The sequence below is a fragment of the Artibeus jamaicensis genome, unplaced genomic scaffold, assembly GCF_021234435.1.
Source record: "Artibeus jamaicensis isolate MK-2021 breed Jamaican fruit bat unplaced genomic scaffold, CSHL_Jam_final contig_76, whole genome shotgun sequence".
In the NCBI taxonomy this organism is placed as follows: Eukaryota; Metazoa; Chordata; class Mammalia; order Chiroptera; family Phyllostomidae; genus Artibeus; species Artibeus jamaicensis.
The window spans coordinates 26,589,794-26,609,611 of NW_026521954.1; the positions used below are offsets into that span (position 1 = coordinate 26,589,794).

At 52.2% G+C, this 19,818-nt stretch overlaps 1 protein-coding gene across 8 annotated transcripts in view; it reads right to left on the reverse strand.

The window, feature by feature from the left end:
• Positions 1-19,818, reverse strand: part of ADD1 (adducin 1) — an 80,534-nt gene that overhangs the window by 11,266 nt on the left and 49,450 nt on the right. For 5 of the 8 annotated variants that reach the window (XM_053672392.1, XM_053672391.1, XM_053672395.1 and 2 more), the window contains 9 exons: positions 14,123-14,203; positions 13,734-13,883; positions 9,993-10,136; positions 9,784-9,882; positions 8,915-9,091; positions 5,400-5,744; positions 2,878-2,979; positions 2,179-2,268; positions 1,433-1,525 (listed from right to left, as the gene is read on the reverse strand). In XM_053672392.1, coding sequence (XP_053528367.1) covers positions 1,433-1,525; positions 2,179-2,268; positions 2,878-2,979; positions 5,400-5,744; positions 8,915-9,091; positions 9,784-9,882; positions 9,993-10,136; positions 13,734-13,883; positions 14,123-14,203 — 1,281 coding nt within the window. The remainder of the gene's footprint in view (positions 1-1,432; positions 1,526-2,178; positions 2,269-2,877; positions 2,980-5,399; positions 5,745-8,914; positions 9,092-9,783; positions 9,883-9,992; positions 10,137-13,733; positions 13,884-14,122; positions 14,204-19,818) is intronic. The other 3 variants (XM_053672387.1, XM_053672389.1, XM_053672390.1) reach the window with 3 other exon arrangements.

Genomic DNA, 19,818 nt, shown 5'->3' on the forward strand with positions numbered 1-19,818 from the left:
CGAATTATAGGGGTACCAGAAGGGGGAAAGGCACAGCCACCAGTGGAAAACTTATTTGAACAAATAATAAAGGAGAATTTCCCCAATCTGGCAAAGGAAATAGACTTCCAGGAAATCCAGGAAGCTCAGAGAGTCCCAAAGAAGTTGGACCCAAGAAGGAACACACCAAGGCACATCATCATTACATTAGCCAAAATTAAAATGAAGGAGAGAATCCTAGAAGCAGCAGGAGCTAAGGGGACAGTCACCTACAAAGGAGTTCCCATCAGACTGTCAGCGGATTTCTCAAAAGAGACCTTAACAGGCAAGAAGGGGCTGGAAAGAGGTATTCCAAGTCATGAAATCCAAAGACCTACGACCAAGATTGCTCTATCCAGCAAAACTTTCATTTAGAATGGAAGGACAGATAAGGTGCTTCTCAGATAAGATCAAATTCAAGGAGTTCATCATCACCAAGCCCTTATTATATGAAATGTTAAAGGGATTTATCTAAGAAAAAGAAGTTAAAGAAACATGAACAGTGAAAGGACAACAAACTCACAGTTATTAACAACCACACCTAAAACAAAAGCAAACTAAAAGGACAGCTAGATCAGGAGTGGAAACATAGAAATGAAGATCTCAAGGAGGGTTAGCAACAGGGGAGTGGGAGGAGGAGAAGGGGGGAGAAGGTACAGAAAATAAGTAGCATAGACGGTAGATAGAAAACAGATGGGGGGGCAAGAATAGCATGGGAAATATAGAATCTAAAGGACTTGAGACACATGGTCATAAACTAAAGGGGGGTAATGGTGGGGATGGGGGTGTAGGGTGGAGGGGAATGAAGGGGGGTATAGAACAACTGTAACAGCATAATCAATTAAAAAATTTTAAAAAAAAGAAGTTAACTGAAGTAGAAAAAAAACCACAAATTTTTATAAGTTTCCCTCCTGCAACATTAAAAAATTACCTAGGTTTTTTTTAAAGGTCAAAATAAACACACTTCATCAATAAGGGCTGACAAAGACTGTCTTGCTTCATTCCCTGATTCTGTGAAATGACATCTTCCAGTCACACCACCTCCAACTGCACGTTTGTCACATGAGGGTCGCAGCTGAGCAGGTGAAGGGGAAAGTCCCACGGGGCAGTGCCAGCACTGACCAGAGTCACACGTGGAACTTCAGAATAGGACCCCAGCGCTAAAATTGCCATGTTTCCACAGCAACGGAGAACGCTGAAAACTGTAAAAGTAACTTCACAGCGAATGTGGTGACTGCAGAATGGAGGGGGCCGAACAGAACCTTCCGTACTGTCTCACAAATGACCTGGACACCTGTGTGCAGGTCAGACCTGTGTCAGCCGCTACCACAACGCCAGTGGGGGCAGACAGGGCGGGGTGGGCAGGTAGAAGCAGCCTGTGCCGACCGGTAGCTGAGGGCAGGGCAGTGAGTACCTTTCTAAAAGAGAGACATTTAGCTGGACTAAAGGTCTGCTCTGTGAGCTCGAGCCCTTCGATTGTCTCCGTGCAGTCGGACAGGGGTGCGTCCTGCAACAGTAAACTGAGTGAGCAGAGCCCCAGGCCCAGCCTGAAGTACCAACCGAGCCCACAGGATAGCGCCGCCAAGAGCATGCAGCAGAGACAGCCCGCACAGGGAAGGTGCGAGGAGTGGGGTGGTGTGGGGGGGCACACACTTCACCCTGGAGTCAGGAGCACAGCTGGCCACTCAGAAGAGGCAGTGACTACCACCTGCAGTAACGTGTAAGGTTTCAGGGCAACTGCTTACACGGTTACCCTCAATGGGCCCGGAGGCACCGTCTCTTTATAGCAATGTGGGTCACTGCAGACCACACTGACAGGCACCCTCTGTGGCCACCGTCCCCCCAAGCAGCGCTGGGCTGCAGACAGCAACGTGCACAAGAGCAAGTCTGCCGAACCCCTCACCTCGCACTTTACACGGGCACCGCACTCCAGCCGCGAGTCGGCCCCCGGGCGGCTGTGCGGCCCGCGCAGGCATGCACTGCACGGGGCGGACTGGGGGGGGACGTGCCCCAGGCATGCTCGTGCTTGGCCTGTCACCCAGGGAAACACGGCTGCGACTGCTTATCGCGGAGGTTTCCAACAAAGACTGCTGCCCAGAACACTTACCTCATAGTCACGCTCTCCCACCTTAAGAGTAACAAGAATCTCTGAGCGCTCACCTGGATGAGGCTCCTGTCCATCATTACACCAGACAAAACCTGGGACTGGGGGCCGGCCGTCTTAATGTCCTGTAGGTTCTGCTCTCGGATCTGAGGATGGCAAGAGGGAGAAACGCGCATCAACGGCACAGAGACGCTGCGCCAGGACTGGGACTCACACCCACAGCCATATGCCAGCTGCACCTCCTGTGTGCCCTGCCCACACTGGTCCCACGTGACCCCGCCTGCTATGTGGCGCTGATCCCACCGGCTCAGGAGCTGTGGGTCAGAGGGCAGGTCAGAGGGCAGGGAGGGCCCATCTCTACATTTGGCACCCTGGATGCCTGGGGCAAGAAGCACTCCCTCACTTGAGGGGACATTCCCTGTGTGTCCATCGTACTGGGACACTGAACAGGGCAGGTCTGTGTTCTGACAAACTACATGTGCACAGCTCTCCACTGAACCCAGAGAGGCACGAGCAGGCTGTGCAGCGTCCGGCTCCGCCCTGCTGTGTGAGCGGCAGGTGAAGAACCAGGGCCCCCAGCTGCCTGGGCTCTCACGGCACACTGCTAGCACAAGAGCAGAAGCAGCGCACCAGTGACCTCAGCTGCAACTGTGGTGGCAGAGGTCCTTGGCCAGAGCACGCACTCCCTGCCCCAGCAGCAGCGAGCAGCCCGTCCACCCGCTGCGGCCTCCGCCCTCCCACACCAGAGCACGCACCTTGTTCCTCATCTCCTGGACCTCTTTCGGGTTTGTGTTCAACGGAACAAACAGGTTAGGGACGGCAGAGGTGGAAGTTCTATGTCCATCCTCTTTAGTCCACTGCAATATCAAGAACAGGTGGAATGTCAGAGCCAGGATGGTGGGAAGCGACACCACAGCATCCAACCTGTCCAGCTCCTCTCACACCTGGTCATGCACTGAACGTAACAGAGAGTGAACCAATGCCCACACCCCTGTGCCCTGCAGCCCTCGGACGGGGCTGGGCGTGTCCAGACAGACACCAGGAGTGGTGGAGGCCAGAGTTGTGACTGAGCGGCCTGGGCCATTGAGAAGGCCCAGCTGAAATCCAGGGTCTGACACAGGCTGACGACAGACGGCTGTGCCCACAACTCCCGAGGGCTTGCCAGGGGGACCCTTCAGAGCACATTGGTTCACCGCTCTGAGCGTCATTGACACCAAAGCCAGCTGGAAGCATGAGATGACAGGGTCGTGGGAAGCGCTGTGATGTGCCACCCACAGGGAGGGACGAGTCGGCACTGGGAGGCGAGAGTGGGCATCACCAAAGTTCTGCATTACAATAAAGTGCACATCAGAATGCACTGCTGCGTAGCTGTTTCAGCGCAAGAAATTCGCTGAATGAACGCTTATGCACCCGGGGGGAGATGTGGTGATGTGAAATATTTTATATAACTTTGTACTGTGTTACAAAAATATCCCAGACGAACTTGAAGCGCTGTGATCCTCACCAGAAGGCTGTTTTAGGTGTCAGTGCACATCGCCAGCACCCCACACCTTTCAAGTTTGTGTCTCGAATTGAACGTGGCCTTTCCACTCACACTGGATTCTGAGGCATGAGCAGGCACTGAGCATTAAAACAAGCCCCCTTAGAGAGCAAATGGTATGCTTCTCAGTGTTTTCAAGAGGCACCAAGGAGCCATAAACCATGGGACTGGAAAGAAAGCAGCGGGAGCAGCGGGGCTCAGCCACTGTGAAGGGAGTGAGATGGGCGTGGAGCCGAGAGGTACTCACTGACGTCATCTTCAGATTAAACAACTCCAGCTTTTCATTAAAGGCAATTTTCAGTCAAAACATGAAAACAGCAACCTCGGGAGCTTGACGCATTTGCAAACTTGAAATGATTACTGCAAGTGAACATACCAACCTGGGAGCGTGCAAAGGAGTGTCCCTCCAGAACCAGACAGGAGTTCGGGGCTGACCAAGGTCTCCCTCCACGTCAGCACTGACTACAACACCCCAATACCTCCACCCCTTTTCACGAGAACAGTAAATGCAGCTCAAAGCCGCGGCTACACACAGACTTGGGAACAATTCGGCCCGGCACGCAGCCCCGTGTACTGATACCAGCAGCACAAAGTTGCTTAGGCCCCGCTCCCTGTCACAGGTGAGATCAGTCAAAACGAAACAATGTGCACAAGGAAAAAGAGGGGGAGGGGGGAGAAGGGGGAGAGGGGGAGAGGGAGCAGGGGGGAGGGCAGAAGGGCAAAGGCAGGGAGGAGGAGGGATGGGTCTGAACCCGGAGCCCCTGCCCGCACAGGTGGCACAGAGATCGCTCCCCAGCTGGGCACCAGGAAGACACGAGGACCACCTGGGAGCACAGGATTCCCTCCCCAACATGTCTGTGGGGTAAGAGGTGGGACAGGAGGCCCCACGTGCTGATGGGAACCCACTGTGTTGGGACAGCTGAGCTTGTCTCATCTGCACTACAGGGCTAGTCACGCAGAGGGGGTCTGTCCCGCCTCCGTGTCCACAGGACCCCACTGCAGGAGCAGGGGGCTGCCACAGGCTAGGGGAGGGGCCCTGCAGACCGTCTTCACAGAGGCCGCTGAGTGCCAGGCCCCGAGAGTGGCTCGGGGTCGGCGGGTCATGGGCGTGAGGCACGCCAGCAGCAGCCACCTGCCACGGTGCCTGTGCTGCACTTGGGTCATGCCGCACCCGGCAGGAGCCCGAAGACTCTCCGCGATGGCCGTCTACTCACATGCACAATCCATGCAGGAGGCAGCTGCCCAGGGCGTTCGGAGGCTTTGGGACAGAAGCAGGGAAGGCTAACAAGAGAGGACTGGCCAGCGAGAGCCCGTCAGGGGCCCTGAGGGGAAACTGCTTAAGAAAGCACTAGAGATGCTACAGAGCAGAGGTAGTGACATCCGGACAGCCCCGGTGCTGATGGCACAGAGCAGGCAGGCCCCCACTGAGCTGCCTTGCGGTGCACAAGTGTTAGGATTCCTCGGAGACAAGATGAGTTAAACGGCAGCTCCTAGGGTTGGGTTAATACACGCATTAGTTGGTACTTCTGCTATGAACAAAGGTGGAGTTACTGGAGCAGAACGATGTATCTTAAGCAGTTTCAAGCAGACAGCACTGTGTGCATTACAACTGACGCATTAAGTGGGTGTGGGCTCCAGCTGTGGAAGGTTAACGGGAAGGTTCCCAAAGCCTCCGAAGCCCCAGCCACCCAACTTGCTCTACATCATCTAACTATGAACAGTAAGGTAGGCACAGACCAAGCAGTTGGTAATACAGCTTGGCACGCAGACACCGGACGAGAGAGACTGCAGCAAAGGTTTCACGTGATCGTGTGTAATGTTCGTCCACACCTTAGTCTTCGACTTGGGGCTGCTTCCATTCTGCCCTTCCTCAGAGGCATCGTCCCCCCGGCCAGAGTTCAGCCACCTGGTCTTCTCTCGTTGCTGCTTCTGAAAACTGTGTCTGAGAGGAGAGCAAGTGCCCGAATCCCCGTCACTAGCAAAGGGGTGACCTGTGACGGTGGCAGGAGCCTCCACGTCGCCGTGTCTCTTGGACTTCTCTCTCAGGGCCGGGTATCGGTAAGGGTAGCCAGTTCTGTAACCCTGGGGGCCAGAGAGGGCAGCGGTCAGCACTCGCGTCTACAATGGGGGTCCGCGGCGGAAGGCTGTGCAGGGCACCGACAGACGCTGGACACGGGCACACAGCGCAGCTCGGCAGCCCCACTCCTAGGAGCCCCAAACGGGGACCGACCCGGAAGCCAACCCCCAGTGACACAGACGCACCGGGTGCTCACCCTGGACTGGGAAGCAGCAGCGAGAATGAACCCTGCGGCAGGCGCAGCCCGTGGTGGTGCTGCGCAGCCCGTGGACACCCCACGGGAAAGGGGGCGCTGCCTTCTACTTCCACGGGACAGGGGCTGTCACCCCAGGGACAATGACTCAGAGGGGATGGGGCTCCTGAGGCACTGGCACTAATCACATAGTGTGTTCAGTTTTTACAAACTAATGAACTGAATACCTGAATAGGTACAATCTCCTGTTTACTGCACTTCCATAGAAAGGCAAAAATTCTTTTAAAAACCAGGCTTACTTGCTGCTGGCTACAATACAGGTTATACTATCAACCTACTTAATTTTTCTTTACCTCTGAAGTCACAGTTCAGATTCTGTGATAAACTCTAGGGAAGACTAAACAAGTACACCTCATGACCACTGGCTCTTGGCAAAATTACTTTACATTTGACTCTAACTTAAACATGCAAGTTTAACCCTCGACTCTGCCTCATACCCATCTGCTCTGCTCTCTCTCACCAACTCCCACCCCCATCACAGCACTTGGTCCACTGCAGGCTACCCCCCGCCCCACGCACAGGCCAAATCCCCAAGGCCAGGGTAGGGTCTCACCCATCCCTCTTATCCAGTGTTCAGCCCTCAGTGGTGTGGCAGACAGCTTTCAGGGGGGCCTGTGGTCCCCACCTCCCACCCAGGACTCGAATAATCCCCATGACTTCAGAATAGACCACCCGGGACTCCACAAAATTTTACCTCTGTAGGGTGTGGACTTCTCCTTTATTTTCCCTTTAACTGCTGTCAAACCAAAATTAGAGGCAATATGCAGACCTCAGACCTACTCTGTAGCTTATAGTTAAAATAGGGGTTCATTCCTGCCTTGAGAAATCAGACTCACATCTCGACTTTGTGGGACAGGATTTGGCATTTCCTCTGCGTACACTGAGATGGACTCCCCCCCACAGTGGGAGGTTCTGCAGCTGTTCTCTGTCCTTCTCGGTGACAAGCAAACTTACAACCAGAACACTGAGTCGGGGGCTGTGGTCAGCAGTCACTGTCCGGTTTCCCTCTATAAACCACATGGCCTCCTAACACTAAAAGTGGCAACACAGTCTGTGAAGGACACTGACTGGAGGCTCCTGGCTGTAACGAAGGTCTCCAAGACCAGTCTTCACCCTCTGTCTTCCTCCCCAAACGAACCCGAGTCCCCGCCCAATTCTGAGCCCTTCTCCATTCACCCAACACACAGGGTGCAATGAGGCGAGGTGGCTGCCTGCCTTGATTCCTGTCCTCTCTCCTGCTCCCACCTGACTTCAGGTACAAGCAAGTGAAACACCACACTCTTTTTTGCCAAGAGGAGAGAAGAAGGGCTATAAAGACTGGGCCACCCCAGCACTGGTCACTTTGCCAGGCCCAAAGGTGTCTACACCTGGGCGACTGCTGTCCCTCTCGAACCTCTCCAGGTGTGTCTTTCCCGAGGCTACACTGCCCTGTCTGCCACCTGCCTCCAACCGCTCCTTCCATGTTTTGGGGGAGCCCTGCCACTCTCCCTGCTCCCTGGCCCACCCTGCCCACACTGTCTCTGCCCCCAGCTCTGCCCATGCTCCACCCGTCAGGGCACAGAACACAGGGGCTAGGTTGCACCTGCCATGTGTCCATTTCCTTGACCAGGGCAAGAACTGTGTCCTGTTTGTGGCTATGGGCTCACAAGTGGATGGTCAGTTAATGTAAACCATCTTCACTAAGCAAATAAATTCCAGAGTTATGGGAGATTCTGCTCACTGCTCCTTCACTGACTGAATCTACTCTTGTGGACACTTAGCCCCTGAGGACACCATGAATCAGATCCATGAATTCTTTTTGTATCAAAATCTCAGGAAAATTAAACCTCCTGCAACTGCTGTTCCATCTGTGACCCATTCTGAAAGTCGGACCTGTCTTCCGTGAGACGAGGGGTGTCCCACTGGCTGCCGCCCTCTGGAGCACCCAGACCAGGCACGCAGTGCACTAGGACGCCAGCCCTTCCGGGGGCCCCCCTGTCCCACACCGCCACGGCAGGTTCCAGGGCCTGCTTTCTGGAGAGTCCAGGAGGAAGGACTCTCCCGAAGCCCCTCTCCAAGGTGACAACACAGCATGAGAGGGCCCAGCACAGAGACACCTGTCTCACAACGTGGTGGCTCCGACCATTCGGGCCCCGTCTGGAGTAACTGAAGACCCAGCAAACTCAGAGACAGACCCAAAAGGCATACTCCCATCCCTCCGAACCCCCAGCTGTCGTCAGTGCTGCCTCTGCCACATGCCCTCCTTCACCAGCTTGGGCTGTCGAGTGTCTACCTCTCCTCTGAGGTCTTTTCCAAGTGCCATCTTCTTCCCCCAGCTTTCTCCCTGGCCTGTGCAAAAGGATGAAGGAAGGCCCTCACTAAAACCCCAACACAGACCACGCCCTGCCACGGGCACATGCACCCAAGGACGCCCAAGCTTCACCACCACAGTGTTTGCACCGGGCTGGGCCCCAGGTCCCTGCGGTCGGGACAAGGGTCTCCCACACGGTGAATGGGCAGCAGATGCCCGTGGAACCCAGTAACCAGCCCCCAGACAGCTACAACTTCCTGTTAACGAAACACTAAGAACCACTCACTGACTGCTGTACAAAGGCCCCTGCAGAGCCTAAGGGGGGGCCATGGCTGCCGCCCACTCTCGGCCCCAGGCGCTGGTCCCTGGCAGCTGCGGGAGTGCAGCCGGCGCCTGGGCTTTGGTCCCCACAAAGTCCACACAAGGTGGTCTTAAAGGCGAGACGTCCCCACGCCGTCCTTCAGCGCAGTGGAGAAGTTGGCCACCCGGTGCTGGCAGTGATGCCCCCGGTGCAAGTGCTCAGACACTGCGAGGAGGACAGCAACCCCGGAACGTGCCCTCGCCTGCGCTCCCACCACCGACATCTGCGCGATCGCACGACCCCTGTCTCCAAGGGGCAGCAACATTCTTACCAGGTTATCAAGCATCCGCATGAGGGCTTCAAACTCCTGCTCACCGACCAGCCACTGAGGAGGGGCCCCGGTGCTTTCCCCTGCTGGGGACTCCGGGGAGCGGGACTTGGCTTTGTACTTCCCAGGATCCAGCAACACGAGGTTGTCTGGCCCTCCTGCACTGGCCAGAGTTCGAACCTTTTCAAAACAAGCAAACGTTACCATCTGAGCTCCTGACTGAGGGCAGGGGAAGAACAAGTATGAGAAGTCACGTAAACAGGATGCAGATTTCAAAGGCGACCAAATCACCGAGTTGGGAATGAGAAAGCAGGGTGCACAGTGAGGGACTAATGACAAGGTTATTTTCAGTTTTCCTTCAGCCTGACAAAACTATTAGGTACGCCTACTTGATGGAGGAATGAAAAATAAAGCCCCTTTCAGAGCACATGAGGCAGAGCGGGAACGGCATTGCCACACAGACACGAGCTGGGGAACGGTGAGGAGGTCAGGCGGGGCTGTGCACATCTGGTGTCTAAGTGGCACCGACAGCCCTGAGGCTGCAGGCGAGTGTTACAGCTCGCCACACCTGCTCTGCAAAAGGAGTGCCACAAAGGTCAGGCAGAGTACCAGTGACAACACCGGCGAAGCTCCTGGCACTGGGCCAGCCCACACTAGGACTCCATAAACGGTAGTGACTCCTGTATTTGAATAACAAACTACCATTTCCAGCCCAAATCAGTGAGACGGCATCTGCCCCAATCGATTTCCAAACCCCTGAGCTCGAACCTGGCCAAGAAGCTGCCCAGACTCATCCCCGAAAAACCAGGATCTGCAGTCTGCGGGCGCCCCGCCGACCCGGAGAGAGCCGGCAGGAGGGGCGGCGCACCCACCTGGATCTCGCACGCGACCACGAGGTTGTGGATGTAGAAGAAGGCCTCCTCCACGCTCTCTCCGACCGACACCAGCCCGTGGTTCCGGAGAATGAGAACCTGGGAGGGAAGCAGGGAAGGCAGCTCCAGGCAGCTGCAGAGGCTCAGGGACACCTTCCCACCCCCGTCCCCCCTCCACCACTGAAATCCCACGTCAGACGCCCACCGACCTTGCTCTTAGGCCCCAAGTTTTTCTGAATTAAAACCTTTTCCTCTTCATCCACCAAAATCCCGTGGTAGTCATGATAACCCACTTCTCCGAGGGCCAGGGCCTCTGGGGAGATGGGCAGAAGGCCGCATTTCATCGCCGAGACCTGGAGAGGGAGTGGTCGCACTGAGTGAGGGCGGGGCGGGAGGCGGTGCTGCCCTGAGAGAGGGGCAGAGTTCATTCTGTCCTCTTCCCAGAGATGAACGGACCCACGAGCGTCAGAGAAACGTTGTTTCTGTGGCTTGCCACCAACGCGCAGTCCAGAGTTCGAGCTTTCACTAACCACGTGGCCCCAGGAGAAAGTCCACCTCTTTCGGGGTGTCTCCCACCCTAACAATAAGCGAGTTGTGAGCTCAGACTGAGGGGCAGCGTGAGCCCCAGGTCATGCTTCCTCTGAACATGCCACAGCACTGCGAAGGGGGTGAGGTGCGTAAGGGGCATGTACCTTTTACCTTAGGTTGTAGGTGGGACCAACACAGCTGAAAATCAGATAGAAACAAATTCGTAAAAGTTGAGGATAATTATACTGCATAATTTCTCTAGATTTACTTAAGTGAAAAAATTCTAACTCCACATGGCCTCTAGGTTTCCTTAAACTTCCCAAACTGACTTTATAGTTGCTACCTATGAAGGCCCTCTATCTAGTTTAACAGGCTCCAAAGAGTCAAATAATATCTCAGGTGTCACCACTCCACACAGAACACTCAATCTAAAAAGACGACACCACAAACACGGCAATGCCACGTGGGACTCCTCTCAGAGTATGAGCTTTAAGATTCCCTTACTTGTAAGAAGAAATTTCTTTTCTTTTTTAAAATATATTTTATTAATTATGCCATTACATTTGTTCTATTTCCCCCCTTCATCCCCCTCCACCCTGCACACCCCTCCCCCACCATTCCCCCCTGTAGTTTATGACGACATGTCTCAAGTTCTTTAGATTCTATATTTCTCCTACTATTCTTGCCCTTCCCCCATCTATTTTCTACCTACTGTCTCTGCTACTTATTTTCTGTACCTTCTCCCCCCTTCTCCTCCTCCTACTCCCCTGTTGCTAACCCTCCACGTGATCTTCATTTCTATGGTTCACTCCTGATCTAGCTGTCCTTTTAGTTTGCTTTTGTTTTAGGTGTGGTTCTTAATAACTGTTGAGTTTGCTGTCCTTTCACTGTTCATCTTTTTTATCTTCTTTTTCTTAGGTAAGTCCCTTTAACATTTCATATAATAAGGGCTTGGTGATGATGAACTCCTTGAATTTGGTCTTATCTGAGAAGCACCTTATCTGTCCTTCCATTCTAAATGAAAGCTTTGCTGGATAGATCAATTTTGGATGTAGGTCTTTGGATTTCATGACTTGGAATACTTCTTTCCAGCCCCTTCTTGCCTGTTAAGGTCTCTTTTGAGAAATCCGCTGACAGTCTGATGGGAACTCCTTTGTAGGTGACTGTCCCCTTAGCTCCTGCTGCTTCTAGGATTCTCTCCTTCATTTTTATCTTGGCTAATGTAATGATGATGTGCCTTGGTGTGTTCCTTCTTGGGTCCAACTTCTTTGGGACTCTCTGAGCTTCCTGCATTTCCTGGAAGTCTATTTCCTTTGCCAGATTGGGGAAATTCTCCTTTATTATTTGTCCAAATAAGGTTTCCACTCGTGGCTGTTCCTCTTCCCCTTTTGGTACTCCTATAATTTGGATGTTGGAACATTTAAAGATGTCCTGAAGGTTCCTAAGCCTCTCCTCATTTTTTTAAAATTCTTGTTTCTTCATCCTTTTCTGTTTGGTCATTTTTTCCCTCCTTCTGGTCCACTCCTTTGATATGAGTCCCAGTTTCCTTTCCATTACTATTGGTTTCCTGCGTATTTCTCTTCATTTCAATTAGCTTAGCTTCCATATGTTCCTCTAATTTGTAACTAAAATCAACCAGTTCTGTGAGCATCCTGATCACCAGTGTTTTGAACTGTGCATCTGAAAGTTTGGCTATTTCTTCATCGCTTAGATTTATTGGCTCTGGGGCTCTGAGTTGTTCTTGAGCCATGTTTTGATCTATTCGTGCCTATTAGGTATGAGGAGCGGAGCCTTAGTTGTTCACCAGGGCGGGGCGACCCAGTCACTGGTTTGTGATGCTGTCTGTGGGGGCATGGTCAGAGAGGGGCCACCTAGGTCGCTGGTTTGTGACACTGTACGTGGGGGCGGGGTCAGAGAGGGACAATGGTGGTTCCCTCTGCCACTTCCCGCCGCTGTGGCCTGGGCGGTCTGTCTCACCACTGCTAGCTCCTTCACCGGTTTATCTGCACGTGAATGTGTGACCACGGTCTGCCCTCAGTGGGTCCGCCACCTTGCGCCCTCAGTGGGTCCAACGCCTTGCGCCCTCAGTGGGTCCAACGCCTTGCGCCCTCAGTGGGTCTGCCTGCTTCTCCACACCTGGGATCCGCCCATGGCTGCTGGCGCACCTGGGTTGTGCGCCCAGGTTGGTCTGGTGGATCTTTCCTGCCCGACCCCGCTCTGCTGCTGGCTCTGCACCTCTTACCGGTTTGCCTGAAGGGTTCATTATTGTCAGGCTTCCATGTAGTTTAATTTTCTGTGGTTTGGCTGCGTTTTTGTTGCTAAAACTTTGTTGTTTTTAAACTTGGTTGTGTGAGAAGGCACAGTGCTTCCACCTATGCCTCCATCTTGACGGAAGTCCAGAAATTTCTTTACACAGTAAGGAAAAGGTAACTTGTAAGTTACCTTACAAGTAAGTAAGGTCTTGATAACTTTTAAAATAAATTGCATGGCACTTACTTGTAACCACATTGTCAAGGATACCTTTAAAAGTTCTTTAAAATGCATGGGTTTTAAGAAAGAATTACGCCCTTCAGAGGATGACATGTTCAACTGATGCTGACACTGAGAACCATACCTCAAGATACAAAAGCTCCATCACTCATCCACACAAATCACATGCATGACATTAACACATCATGACGGATTAAAATTTGGCATTACCAAATCAATAAAGTCCTCTTTCGCACAAATAAGGACAGGAAGTCACTAATGTATAAAATGGGCAAGAAAAAGCCAATTCTAGACAGTTGTAGAGTGTTTTGCTTTCATGTGACTGTACCAGCCACGGACTGTGCATTCCCCACAGAGAGGTCAGGGGGCCAGGCTGGTGATGGGCGGGGCCCACAGGCGTGGAGGCCAGCTCTCCCGACAGCTTGCAGGACCAAGCCCTCCTGCCCCAGCGGCCCCCCTCCGACACCCCCATCACCCCATCAGCAGCTGGCCAGCGTTCTGCCGCTCCTCCTGCACAGCCGCTGCTCCTGCACAGCCGTTAGCGCACTGCAGTCCCGAGTCCCACTGGGCCGTCCTGCACTTGCAGGAGCCTTACCCCCCACCCCTCCTGTCCCACTTCTCCAAAGAGTGCTCTCCCGTTTACTGCCGCTGTGCTGCTCTTCCCAACAGTGTCAGACACTCTGAAACCCGACCTCCACCACCAACACACCACGATCGTTTCATCTGTGAGTGCAATGGCCACTGTGAGAATCTCATTGTTTAGTATAGAGACCCCTTCGAAAAAGAGTCTTTTAAGAAAGTCAAACTTAGTAAGGACAGAATTTTTTAACCCCACGAAGTTAGGTTTACAGACCCATCGCTATGAGAGGCACTTCAGGGAAACGCTCAGGGCCTCTCACTGAACAGCTTTCCAGCTGCAGTGCAACACTCACCGCGGCCCCTGCCGGTGTGTGAATGTGGACCACACACCTCACGTCCGGGCGCGCAGCATAAATCGCAGAGTGTAATGTGAAGCCAGCTTGATTTACTCCTAGATTAGTGCTCCCACGGTCTACGATATCTCCTTGTAGGTTTATTTTCACCTTAAACGAAGGAAACAAAAATTTTCAGTGTCAAGAGGACTTCAAATTACCGTAAGTAGAAATTACTTAAATCAACATTTAAAGTATAACTAATTGCACAGGTTTTCTTTGAGTTAATCACACAAAACACAGTTTCTCCTCTTCCTTGGGAGTTAAGCATCTAACAGGATTAGAAGGGGTTTAGTTAAGTAGCTGGACCCACACATTCATGACGCCCATAAGGGAAGCGACATTCTTACCAAGCTGGACGCAGTCACTTCACTGAAGAGCAGCCCAAAAGGTACAATGAGGAAATGTTCTTGCTCCGAACTCACTCTGGTCTGTGGGGACATGACTGAGTTATTAGCACGAAAATCCAACCAAAATTATTGGCCCCTCCTTCAGGCCACAACCTCGTGGGTCTGTTGAATGTGTGCACAGTACAGAGCATTTATCGCAGTTATTTATCAGGTCACAGCACACATCTTGGTCACATTCACAAGAATTAACGGTGTAGAGAAAAACCCAGTGGTGGCAAAACCTAGCAGTACGTGCAAAGAGGTCACTCTTCGGTTACACAATAATGAAAACCAGAACTTCCATTTTAAAAGTCAAACCAGATCTGTGTTCAGCACGCAAAGCCCGCAGGACATCGGACAGTCACGACATCACAAACAAGAGCGCGCTGCCATGCCGCCCGAACACCCATGGTCTCTGCAACAGCCCCTGGCTTGTCCGCTCCCTCCACGCCACTCTCCCTTCCTCGGCCCACCTGATGTCATATACATAAATGCTAGCAACAGGGCCGGAAGAAAGAAGAGTCCTGCCCTCCAAGAAACTCTGTCTGGGTCTTTGAAGGATTTGGGGATAGACTTCCCAAAGTTATTTGGTTGGAATACACTCACTTTTGGACTCAGAATTCCGACCAGGGTCAGGGAGGCAGGGTTTTGTTTGCTGAAAAGGCCTCGGAGAACTCAGTGCAACCCTTAATAGGCAGCCCAGTGCTTCTTCTGTGGTGGAGCAGACACGCACACACACTCGACACACACAAGACACAGACACACACACACACACTCGAGACACGCACGCAGTCTGTCCGGGCAGCTACAGGGACAGGGACGCACACCGCGTTCATCCCCCAGCGAACACTCCGATGTCCCTACCACACACCCTGGGTGCAGCAGTGACCAAGTGCCAGCTGCAGAGACCTCTCCCATGCTAAGCACCACGTCTGTCTCACTGAGGTTCTGGCCCACAGCACAGCACAAGCCACCTGCCACTTAGTTCTCAGATAGCAGAGACCAGCCGTGGCCTCTGTGTCTTCAGGCTGAACCTGCTTTAGTGCCTCTGCAGAGTTTCCTGGGGACCCACAGTCACGGAACACTGAGTTAAAATCCTGCTTCTACTGCTTTGGGCGCCCTGGGCTCCTGCCCCACAGGTGGGGTGGCGGGCTTGCACCCAGGAGGAAGGGCTCAGAAATGACACGGCCTCATGGTGACAGTCACAGGTGGTGCAGAGGCAGCAACGGTAAACCGCTGCCATCCGTGAACCTGGGCCCCTACGCTCTCCCTGGCTCTCCTCCACTTGCCTCCAAAGCGCACGCTGGTGCCACCTTTCCCCAAAATACTCGCCCACGAACGCTGGGTCAGCCGGGCTTTTCACAGCTAACTAGCTCTATTTCAGAAATCACATTGATCTTTTCAATTATCTAAAAGAAAACTACAGTGCCCCAATCTCCAAGTTGGGTCAAAACAAAAAATAAAACAAGCAATTGTGTATTCATTGAAATGAAAAAATAAGGTTGAAAAAAATTAAATGGCAGGTATTCTTCCTTATTTGCAGTTTTTACTCCAGAACATACACACAGAGTGTTGTTTGAGGATAAGAACTCACACGCCCACGGACCCCTTCGACCGGCTTCAGACACAGAAGGCCTAGTGTCCCTGAAGTCCGCCTCCCTCCCCTCACAACCCGGAATCAGCCACCATCCTGACCTACGTTATGCGTTTTTTCTTTCCTTTATAGTGTTACCTTTTACCTATTCATCCCTAAGCAATAGTTTAATTTTTATGTTTATGGACTTCATATGATTGGAATCATACTGTCTGTATTTTGCAGTGACTTTTTTCAACGTTTTATTTATTTTACTTAAGTATAGTTGGTATATGATATTAGTTACGTTTCGGGTGTACAAAGGAGGGACGAGACCCTTACACCTTACAATGTGATCACCCCACTAATTCTAGTAACCACCTCCCAGCATTACTGCCTGTGTCCCCTTCACCTTTTCACCCACCCCCTCCCCTCAGGCGACCACCCCTTTGATCTGTTTCTGTGCGTCTGTTTTGGTTTGGTTTGGATGGCTAATTCGTTTTGGTTAACTCCACCTGCACACACACTACTCCTCATCTACCGACAGACACCTAGGTTGCTTCCACGTCTTAGTTATTGCAAATGACACTGCAGTGAACACGGGGACGCGTGTCTCTTTTCAAATCGGTTTGTTTTCTTTGGATCAATACGCAGAAGTGGAATTGCTGGATCATGTGGTATTTTGATTTTTAATTCCCTGAGGAACCTCCATGCTGTTTCTCCCAGTGGCTGCACCGTCCGCGCTCCCATCCACGGGCTCCCTTCCTGCACGTCCTCGAAAGCGCTGGCTGTTTGCTGATCTGCCGACGCCGGCCGTTCTGACAGGCGTGCGGTGGCACCACTGTGGTTCGGTTTGCGTTTCTCTGAGGATGCGGAATGCTGCGCCCTTTCCGTGTCCTCTTTGAAGAGAGGTGTTCTCACGTCCTCCGCGCGCTCTGGTTAGACTGCTTGTTGTGGAGTCGGCCACCAACTGGTAGGCTCCTCCAGACGATGACGTGCGTGGCTGCCACTCGCTCGTGCTCACAGCTGCACGGCACCCACTGGACAGACACGCAGTTCATGTGGCCGTTCTCCTGTCAGTGGGCAGGGTTTCCAGTTTGCCATTAAAAACAGTGCTGGGGAGGGAGGAGACGGTGGCCAGGAAGATGGAAGTTGAGTGCACTTGCTCTTGCCCCCAACTTGGATCCTTGGCTGATCTTCCAAAAAAAATAAATGGAACATTCAACAGCATCTTAGCTGACATGAAGTTTGGAAGCCAAGGAGTACAGAAGACACTTCCCAGCATGTGCATGAGATTGAAGCCTGGTCAGAGATTGAAGCTCGGGGGCCCCTCCCCTCTCAGGGCAGGGGACCCCCAGACCCAGGCAGCAGTGACTTCAACATACACAGAGCTGGGGAGATCCAGGCTACACAAGCACAGCCGTGGCTGCAGTGGCGAACGCCAAGCGGCAGAGTGCCCGGCAGGGATCGGGTCTACAAGGCACCTGGGTCGGGCGCCAGGGGCAGGCTGCAGCCGGCCGCTACTGTGAGTGACTCTCGTCTTTTTGGAGAGGTGGCATGTGAGGGAAGCTGGACAGGGACTCGGTACTGCAGTGGGGGTGCCCACAGAGACTCTTTAAAGGGGGAGCTGAGGCATGTTGGGCAGGGACCCTGCGGGCAGCTGCCCCACCAGCAAGAGGAAAGGATCGAGGGTGTGGTTTGCTCCCGCTGAATGCAGCTGGGCGGAGAGACCAGAAAGGTGCACGGTGAGGGGCTTCCTCGGCCCCAGCCCAGTGCAGATGGCAGGGCGGAGGCTGCTCTGAGTGGGCAGCTCTGGACTGTGTCTGTGTCTGCTGCAATGGCAGCAGGTTGGGAACTGGAGGGGTGGGAGTTGAGCACCTCAGGTTTTTTACAGCCAGACGGAGCTGACTTCCCTGGCAGAGATCAAACCTCTGGGGAGGGAAGGAGGCAGCCAGCCCCTACCTCCTTCAGGATCTCGAGTACCACCAACCTCACAGGTCTGCAAAAGAGGCGTGGCAGGCTCGAGAGCCCCTGCAGATGCATGTCCACAAGAGAAACACAAAACGAGAAACACCTAAAGGCCTGCAGTTTGGAACTTCTCTCAGGGAGATAAAATACACTGGCTCCCAGGGCCCCATTCTGCTGTGGCCAGTGAAGCACGGAGACTAGAAACTGGGGTGGCAAGGGGGAATCAGGGACACAAAGCTGCCACCAGCACCAAGCGGGAAAGGGCTGACCCTCTTAGACAGACTGGCCCCCTCTTGCAAGGCACAGGCAGTTCACCAGAAACTGCACATCACTGGAAATAAGCTGGGGCAGACCAGGCTGGCGGTGCAGGGGGAGGGGAACACAGCCACGATTTTACCAGAAGACTCCTCCCAGGGGAGACGCAGGTGCCCCACCCTCCCCATCACAAGGAGCGCCTACCTTTTGCAACAACATGGATAGAGCTGGAAAACATTATGCTAAGTGAAATAAGCCAGGCTATAACAGACAAATGCCGTATGATCTTACCTATAAGAGGGCACTAATGAACAAAATAAACTAATGACCAAAATAGAACCACAGGCATGGAAACTTGGAACAGACTGGCAGTGACCAGAGGGGAGGAGGAAGGAGAAGATAATGGTGGAAAGAAGGGGAAGGGACTAGACAAAGAACAGGTATGAATGACCCATGGACGTGGACAGCGGTGTGGGGACTGACTGTGGGAGGCGAGTTGTGGGATGGGCAGAGGAGGGCAAAGGGGAAAACTGGGACAACTGTAAGAGAATAACAGAGTGACTTAAAAGTAGTCATGAATTTTATTACCCAGTGTTACCCCGACAGAAACAAACAAACAAACAAACAAACAAACAAACAATGCTCGGGACACGCTGACCCCACCCCCTAGTGTACACTGCTGTTACATGCACACGTTCCTCGGAGAATAAAGTAGGGGTGACACCACAGTGTCCTCCCAAGCGCCTAACTGAAGGCACAGTGACCCCAGTGAGACCACAGCAGTCCTGCACCTCTGGAGTCACCTTCTCGAAACCTAAGATGTGGTGCCTATAAAATGGCTGTGGTTTTAACTGATCAATTCCTGGTTCCTAATGAGTTAAAGAACTTCTCATACTTTTATGAGCCACTCTCATTTCTCCTTCTGTGACGCTCCTTTCTGGTCTTTTGCTTCACATTATACTGGGCTGTCTTTCTGTTATTGACAGTTCTTTATCTATTCTAGATATTTTTTGCTGGCTATCTGTAAAGCACAATTGTTCAACTTTTTAGCTTTTATTTTTAATTCTTTGTGGTGTCTTTTAATGATGAGAAATTTGTTCATTTTAATGTAGTCAAATTTATCCATTTATTTCAACAGACGTCTTAAGATATTTTTCCTTAAATCAGAGGTTTAAAAAAGTCAATGACTTTCACCCATATTGATCCTAAAGTTCTTAAAGTATCGACTTTCACATTTACTCCTTAATTCACTGGGATTGCTTTGTAAGTGTATAAGGTATGTACTCATCATGAACACAGGGATGCAAATATTCAATTCTGACTTCAATCCAACTGGGCCAGCACCAGCCACTGGCTGGGCTCCTCTTCCCCCACTGACCTGCAAGCTCTGTTTTGTCCCATGAGTCTACTTGTCTTTTGTTTTGCCTGAAGCAGACTATTTTTTTCATTGCTATCACTTGTAAGTCTGACATCTGATAAGGAAAAAAATCTCCTTACCTAGTTCTTCAGGCTTGTCACAGCTATTCCTTGCTATTTTTCTTCCATACAAATTTTATTTTTAAAATATATTTTATTGATTATGCTTTTACATTTGCCCCATCCCCCCCCCTTTATTCCCCTCTGCCCTGTACCCTCTTCCCACCCATATTCCTCCCCCCTTTAGTTCATGTCCATGGGTCACACATGTAAGCTCTTTGGCTTCTACATTTCTCACACTATTATTTTTTTAAATTTATTTTCACTGTTGTTCAAGTAGTTTTCTGTCTTTTACTCCCATCCTGGCCCACCTCCCCTTCTTACCACCCCCTGTCTATTTTGTATCCACCAATTATGCTTCTTAACCCTGTAGGTTCCCCCCCTC